The 8,194-nt window shown below is 48.6% G+C and overlaps 1 protein-coding gene across 1 annotated transcript in view; it reads right to left on the bottom strand.

Moving 5' to 3' along the window:
• Nucleotides 1-357: 357 nt before the first annotated feature.
• Nucleotides 358-8,194, bottom strand: part of FOXO6 (forkhead box O6) — a 143,668-nt gene continuing 135,831 nt past the window's right edge. Inside the window, exon 2 of the mRNA XM_032228444.1 lies at nucleotides 358-1,794. Within this exon, the coding sequence (XP_032084335.1) occupies nucleotides 358-1,794 (1,437 nt within the window). The remainder of the gene's footprint in view (nucleotides 1,795-8,194) is intronic.

Raw genomic sequence — 8,194 nt, 5'->3', positions numbered from 1 at the left:
TGCCTATTGCACACATCAAAGACAGATCCGACTTACTGCACAATACACCTGGCACAAGGCGGGAAGCCGCCGGTACCTGTCAAAACATTTTACCCTACATTGTGTGTGTGTGTGTGTGTGTGTTTTGTGTGTGTGTGTGTGTGCGATTGTGTGTGCATGTGTGCGTGCATGTGTAGTGTAGTGTCGTTGTCAAGTTTCAACAGATGGCTCTAGCCTGGCTGAAGAAATGAAGGCAAAGAACAGAAGAAGAAGAAGTAGAAGTAGAAGAGCAGGGCTGAATGATGGAGGAAAGAGTTCTGTTTCCCCAAGACCCTCTTTGCCCCACTCATTGCTGGGCCTGAGCAGCCTGAACGGGCCTCACCCAGGTACCCAGCTTTGATTGCTGGGCTGTGGGGCACTGGGCAAAGGGGCCACATTGAGACCGTTTTGTGGCGGAAGAGCCGAGTCAAAGTTGAAGTCCATCTCGTCGCTGTCCATGAAGTCATTGAGGATGATGGACTCCACATCGCATTCCAAGCTCCCGTTGAACATGTCCAAGTCTAGATCGGCTGGGAATCTGTCCTGACTCAAAACAGGGGTGTGCATGGCTTCTGGGTAAGGTCCCTGCAAGGAATCTAGCAAGCTCATGTGCGCCCCCTGGTTGCTGACGTAGGAATGGAGATGCCCGTGGTGAGGCATGTTCACCATGCTGCAAGTGTCACCGGGCAGGCTCATAAGGCTGATCGGAGACGGTAAGGCACTGTTGTTAAGAGGAGGGTGATGGCCAGCTGGCAACGGGTGGTGGTATAACGTGTTGCTCTTCATGAGGGAGGACGAGTGGGGAGGGTAGGGAACCAACCCTATCTCTCCACCTCCACCCCCACCGCTACACACCAGGGCGTTTGGTCTGTGGCCGCGAGGCAGGCCCATGCTGCTGGCCGGGGGCAGGTGCGGCTCCCCCTCCTTGTGCGCGTAGGAAATGGAGGAGAGCAGGTCCTGCAACGAGGCGTTGCGGTAGGAATTCATGGGGACGAAAGTGGCCTGCTTGTTCTCTTGGATGGTCTGCATGGGCAGACGGCGCATGATGCTCATGGCGGGCTGGCTATAAATAGTCCCAGAGTAGGTGTTCCCGCCTCCTCCCCCTCCCCCACCTCCTGCCCCCACGGAGGAGCACTTGGAGCTGAAGCCAAAGTTGGAGGTCCTGGGCCGAAGTCCTCCGGCAGAAAGCGGCTGGGCTGGGCTCATGCTGTAGTTGTCCTGCAGGTCATCGAGAAGGCTCTCCCCCAGGCTCTCGTTCAGGTTGATGGTACCAGTGAGGTCGGTCAGCCTGGGCATCTCCACTGAACAGCGGGCATTCAGGGAAGGGGAGAGGGTGCTCGAAGGGCTGGGGTACATCAGCGGGGAGGAGGGGGTCCCATCATCCTCCTCCAGATCATCCGGCTCATGGTTGGCCATGATGGGGGAGAGGCGGCTGCTCAGCGTGCTGGCCGAGGAGTTGGCCCGTGTCCGGAAGTCAGCCCAAGCGTCATATTCCTCGCCGGCGTGGGAGGTGGGGCTCTCTGACCATTTGGCCTGCTGGCTCGCTGGGCTTTCCTCTCCTCGTTCCTGAGCAGTCTGGCTCTGCTTTTTCCGGCTGGCTTTGCCTTTGATCCGCAGGAACTTGCTGTTGTTGTCCATGGAGACGGCTCGTCGGCGGGGCGTCTTCCCAGTTTTGCCACCTTCGGGGTTCAGCATCCACCAGGAACTTTTGCCGGTGCCTTCGTTTTGCACGCGGATGAAGCGGGTGTGCAAGGACAGGTTGTGCCGGATCGAATTCTGCAAGCAAAACAAGACCAAAAGAGGAAGAAGAAGAAAAAAATCTATCACTGTTGGCCAGAAGCAATCCTCACATCTCCTACTTGCCATTCTTTCTGCTTTCTACCCCCCACCCCTTAAAAAGCTACCCGTCCCCTGGCTTTACAGCTGACATGCGCCAAACTTTTTCAGTTCTGCTTGGGATTAGCAGAGAGCCCCACTTTTCTCAAATCGAGAGACACATTTGGGATATAAAAAACAGCACCCTGCTCAAAATGGGATGCACTGAAACGAAGATTGGGAAATGGCCAGGATAAAAATAAATAAATCAGCTATAAACTTAATAAGCCTCTAATTAACTAAATTAAATATTCCGTTAACATGATTATAGTCAAATCTCCTTGAAGCCAAACTCGACTTAAACTCCTGGGGACTTTCTAGAGGTGTCCTTGAGTCGTATTCTTGGTAACAGTGGGAACATGATTGGCTATGATCTTCTCTTGCATTATGTCATGCAGGTAGGCCTCAACTTACAACAGTTCGTTTACTTTGGGCCAATCATCAGGAGACTGGGAGTTCTAATCCCGCCTTAAGCCTGAAAGCTGGCTGGGTGACTCCGGGCCAATCATCAGGAGACTGGGAGTTCTAATCCCGCCTTAAGCATGAAAGCTGGCTGGGTGACTCTGGCCCAATCATCAGGAGACTGGGAGTTCTAATCCCGCCTTAAGCCTGAAAGCTGGCTGGGGTGACTCCGGGCCAATCATCAGGAGACTGGGAGTTCTAATCCCGCCTTAAGCCTGAAAGCTGGCTGGGTGACTCCGGGCCAATCATCAGGAGACTGGGAGTTCTAATCCCGCCTTAAGCATGAAAGCTGCCTGGGTGACTCTGGCCCAATCATCAGGAGACTGGGAGTTCTAATCCCGCCTTAGGCATGAAAGCTGGCTGGGTGACTCCAGGCCAATCATCAAGAGACTGGGAGTTCTAGTCCCGCTTTAGGCATGAAACCGGCGGAATGACTTTGGCCCAATCAACCAGGAGACTGGGAATTCTAATCCCACTTTAGGCATGAAAGCCAACTGGGTGACTTTGGGCCAATCATCCTTTTCTCAGCCCAACTCGCTCACAGGGCTGTTATTGCGGGAAAAGTTAGAGCAGTGTTTCTCAACCTTGGCAACTTGAAGATGTCCGGACTTCAATTCCCAGAATTCTCCAGCCAGCATTCGCATTCGCTGGCTGGGGAATTCTGGGGAGTTGAAGTCCGGACATCTTCAAGTTTCCAAGGTTGAGAAACACTGAGTTAGAGGAAGAAAGGTATGCTAGGTGTGATTGCCCCCTTGAGATATTTATAAAAAACAATAAAGGCAGGATACAAATAAATAAATCAAATAAACAAATATCAGTGGAGCAAAGACAGCAACCAATATGCAAGCATCAGCTTCACCAGACATGTAACAACCTTTTTTTTGTGCAATTCTACTTGCTTGAAAAGACAAGACTTAGCTGATTTTGAATGTTTGGGAAGTTAATAAGCTGGCTATGGAGGGATAACCATTTTTAAGATCTTTCCCCGGGGTTAAAACTATGCAGAGAGCCAACTCTTGTTTCTCAACTTCAGTTGCCATGCTAGGTTGCTTAGTGAATAGAATAAATTAAAATAAAATTGCCATCAATTTGGCATGCTGGGCTTTTTTTGTTTTGTTTTTAGGAAGCGTAGCATATAAATAAAATCACTGACCCAACCTTTCCGTGAGGGAGAGAGGCGGTCGAGAAACATGAAGTATAAAAAAAGGAAAGAAAAAAGAAAACGGAATATAACTTTCTCAAGGGTCTTTATGATGAATCCTTCACTTCATGCCACGATTGCCTTCGGCTCGTTAGGGGAATATTTAGTGAGAAATAAAGAAAGATCAAACTGTCGCAGTACTAAGAGGTGACCAAATTCTGGACTTCCAGAAAGTTCTATCCTGCTGCTATTTTTGCAGCTAACTTCGGTGGCCCAAATCCCGACCGTTCATATTCTGCCTTCTGAGATTAAAGCAAGTATCCCTCTTTCCACTTTCATATCCTTCTGGACTTCAATGCTTTTAAAAGATGAAAAGTTAAAATTGTCTAGCACAACACCCTGAATTCTCCAGCCAGCCGTGCTGAAGTCCACACCTCTTAAAATGGCCAAGGTGAAGAAGCACTGACCTTAACGGGATAAACTGAGCTCAGGTTTATACAACAATGGGTGAAACAGACAGTCCTTGACTTAAGTTTATTTAGTAATGGTTCAAACTTATGACGGCACTGAGAAAAGAACGTGATCGTTTCAGCCTCCCCGTGGTCACGTGATCGAAACTCAGACTCTCGGCAACTGACTCATATTTATGACGGTTGCAGTGTCCCAGGGTCATGTGATTCTCTTTTACGACCTTCTGATAAGTCAATGGTTCACTGAGGGAAGCCAGATTCCCTCAACAACCCTGTTACTAACGTCACAACTGCAGTGATTGACTTCACAATTGTGGCAGGAAAGGTCATGAAATGGGCAACACTCACTGTAAATGACTCACTTAGCAACATAAATTTTGGGCTTGATTACAGTTGTAAGCTGAAGACTTCCTGTACATAGAAGTCAAGGTTTTTGCAAATATTTTTCTATGCTTCTCTCTCTCTCAAATCTTTCTTTCTCTCTTTCTCTTTCTCTTTCTCTCTAATCTCTCTCTCCAACCACTCTCTCTCTCCCTCTTCAATATTTCTTTCTATCTCTTTCTGTCTCTAAACTCTTTCTCTCTCCAATCACTCTCTCTCTCCTCTCCAATCTTTCTTTCTCTCTTTCTCTCTCTCTCCAATCTCTCTCTCCAATCACTCTCTCTCCCGCTCCAATATTTCTTTCTCTCTTTCTCTCTCTCTCTCAACTCTCTCTCTCCAATCACTCCCTCTCCCTCTCCAATCTTTCTTTCTCTCTCTCTGTCCAATCACACTCTCTCTCCCTCTCCAATATCTTTCTCTCCCTCTCTAAACTTTCTCTCTCTCCAATCACTCTCTCTCTCCCTCTCCAATCTTTCTTTCTCTCTTTCTCTCTCCAATCACTCTCTCTCCAATCACTCTCTCTTTCCCTCTCCAATATTTCTCTCTCTCTCTATCTCCAATCTTTTTTCTCTCTTTCTCTCTCTCTCCAATCTCTCTCTCTCCAATCACTCTCTCTCTCCCTCTCCAATATTTCTTTCTCTCTCTCTCTCTCCAATCTTTTTTCTCTCTTTCTCTCTCTCTCTAAATTCTCTCTCTCCAATCACTCTCTCTCTCCCTCTCCAATATTTCTTTCTCTCTCTTTCTCTCTCTCCAAACTCTCTCTCCAATCACTCTCTCTCTCCCTCTTCAATCTTTCTCTCTCCTCTCTCTCTCCCTCTCCCTCCCTCTCTCTTCAATTTCTCTCTCTCTTTCTCTCTCTCTCTCTCTAAACTCTCTCTCCAATCACTCTCTCTCTCCAATCTTTCTCTCTCTCTCTCTCTCTCTCCAATCTTTCTCCCCTCTCTCTCCCTCTCCCTCCCTCTCTCTTCAATTTCTCTCTCTCTTTCTCTCTCTCTAAACTCTCTCTCCAATCACTCTCTCTCTCTCCAATCTTTCTCTCTCTCTCTCTCTCTCTCTCTCTCTCTCTCTCTCTCTCTCTCTCTCTCTCTCTCCACTGTGTTTGATGCAGAGTTTTATGGAACCCCGAAGCTGACACCTATCAGCTCTTTGGTGTCTGCTGTGTGTTGAGTGTTCCTTTTGTTCTGGTTGTTGTCCGGAACTGGCCGAAGGCAGCTGCTGGGCTGAATGTACTAAGCGAATTGCACATACAGACAGGGGGATGGGCTGGAAGGAGGCACAGGGGTCGAAAATCGCCCTGCGAGAGGCTGGTGAGGCGACTGCAGAGTTTGGATCTGTCCCTTTGTCCAGAGGCATACTAATGAGCAGGCAAGAAAGTTACAGAGGCCCATAGATCATATTATGGAATGGCTTGCTTCTCTGCACTTCATTTATTTGGAGACTGCTTGCAGGCTGGCACTCTGCCAGCAGCCACCAAATCCAAGTCTACAGAAATCAATCTCTCGCTGACTGATTAAGCCGTGTTTAGAACTAATTGCTCCTTCGTGTGTGGGGAGAATAAATTATGGGCTTTCATCTCGGCATCTTTAAAATGCAATAGCAGGTAGGGCCTCGCTGTTAACTCTTTCCATCCCGCAGTGCAGGAGACGAGGCACGCCAACTTGGAAACCCAGGAGAAGGAGAAGAAAAGAAGAGGAGGAGGAGGGAGGGAGGAAGGATGGAAGGAAAGAAGAGGAGGAAGGAGGAGGAGGAAGGAGGAGGAAGAAGGAGGAGGAGGAAGAAGAGGAGGAGGAGGAGGGAGGGAGGAAAGAAAGAAGAGGAAGAAGGAGGAGGAGGAAGGAGGAGGAGGAAGGAGGAGGAGGAAGAAGAAGAGGAGGAGGAAGAAGAAGAAGAGGAGGAGGAGGAGGGAGGGAAGAAAGAAGAGGAGGAAGGAGGAGGAGGAAGGAGGAGGAAGGAGGAGGAGGAGGAAGAAGAAGAGGAGGAGGAGGAAGAAGAAGAAGAGGAGGAGGAGGAGGGAGGGAGGGAGGGAAGAAAGAAGAGGAGGAAGGAGGAGGAGGAAGGAGGAGGAAGAAGGAGGAGGAGGAAGAAGAAGAGGAGGAGGAGGAAGAAGAAGAAGAGGAGGAGGAGGAGGAAGAAGAAGAGGAGGAGGAGGAGGAGGAAGAAGAAAAAGAAGAGGAAGAATGAGGAGGAGGAGGGGGGAGGAGAGACTTGGGGGAGGGGGGAGATCAGAGAGCGGCAACTAAAATGAGTGCCTTCCCCTTCCGTCCCACTAACTTCAGCAGGGGCCAAGAGATATGCACCGGTCCCTTGTACAAATGCTAGTTGGATTTACCAGCCTTCCCAGGAAGAGCAGTTCTTCTGGGTATCTCAAAAATGTGTGGCACGTAGCAAGGAAGATTTAACGAATCACTTCCACCAATAATATTGCTGCGGGGCCCCCTTGGCCACAGTATTCCAGTTGGCGGGGTCCAGGCGAAGAGCCTTTCCTGCCATTGTGCCTGCCCTTTGCAACATCTCCCCCACCCCGTGAGATTGGCCCAACCCTCCTGACCTTCTGTAAGAGCTTAAACACTTGGGTTGGGGCTTTAGGCTCCAACAGAGGGGTTCACATTGGGGGAAGGTTTTTTTGATGGATTGACAGAAGATTCCCACCTTCTCCCCATCCTCCTCATACTCCTTCCCTGCTTATCTTTTTAGCTAGGTTGGTTTTTTTTAAAATATTGTTGTATTTGTCTTATTAGGCTGGATGTAGTTCTATATTTTAATATTGTAAGCTGCTCAGAGTTACGGCACGGTAAGATGGGCAGCTAATGAATTTTACCAATAAATAAATGGAGGCAGGATTTTAAGCAGAGACCTTTTAACATTCTACTTCCCCCCTCCCTGCAGATGTGCCAATTATCTATCTATCTATCTATCTATCTATCTATCTATCTATCTATCTATCTATCTATCTATCTATCTATCATCTATCTATCTATCTATTTATCTATCTATCACTCTCTCTCTCCCTACCTCCCTACCTCTTCTCCATTTCTCTCTCGCTCTCCCTCCCTCCCTCCCTCCCTCCCTCCCTCCCTCTCTCCCTCTCTCTCTCTCTCTCTCTCTCACACACACACACACACACACACACACACACACACGGCTCTGAACTCAGGCACTAAGCTCAGATGCTGGGTCTAATAAATTCACCAGCCTGATGCATGCTTCAAACCTTTCCATTTTAGACAGAAGCTAAATTCTCCTGTTTGGAGTTCTCTTCCTGGATCCAATGCCACGCCGGCCCTGAAAATCTAGCTCAGATTAAGCCCTGCTTGATTTCCCCCAGGGCATCTGGGAATTCAGGGGGAATTCTCCACTCCCAACACATCTGGAGGGCACCAGGTTGCAAAAGGCTTCCCCCCCCCCAATGTGACCCAGAGGACCAAAGCAGTTTTAAACCCGACGCCGAAAGGAGCGTGAACAAGATCAAGGTGGGCTGCCTATCTTTAAAAATAAATCTCCCCTTTTTCTGAACTTGCTGCCTTTCAAAAAGATTAGGAGGGACACGGTTGAGGGAAGTAGAAGAATGGTAAGACAACAGGTAAGGCAGAGAGGGTGGATCAAAGAAATTACAAGCCATCCTTGGAAAAACAACGAGAAAAAGGGTCAACATTCATTCGTGGGAGAATTGAGCCTGTCTCAGTCATAAACCAGCACAAATCACCTTCTCCCTATCTTCCTCTTGAGGTACATAGCAGTAGCACTTAAGACTTATATATTGCTTTACAGTGCTTTTACAGCCCTCTCTAAGTGGTTTACAGAGTCAGCCTGTTGCCACCAACAATCTGGGTCCTCAGGAGACCCTGTG

This window comes from Thamnophis elegans, chromosome 12, assembly GCF_009769535.1.
Source record: "Thamnophis elegans isolate rThaEle1 chromosome 12, rThaEle1.pri, whole genome shotgun sequence".
NCBI lineage: Eukaryota > Metazoa > Chordata > Lepidosauria > Squamata > Colubridae > Thamnophis > Thamnophis elegans.
This window is presented reverse-complemented; position numbering and strand designations above follow the sequence as displayed.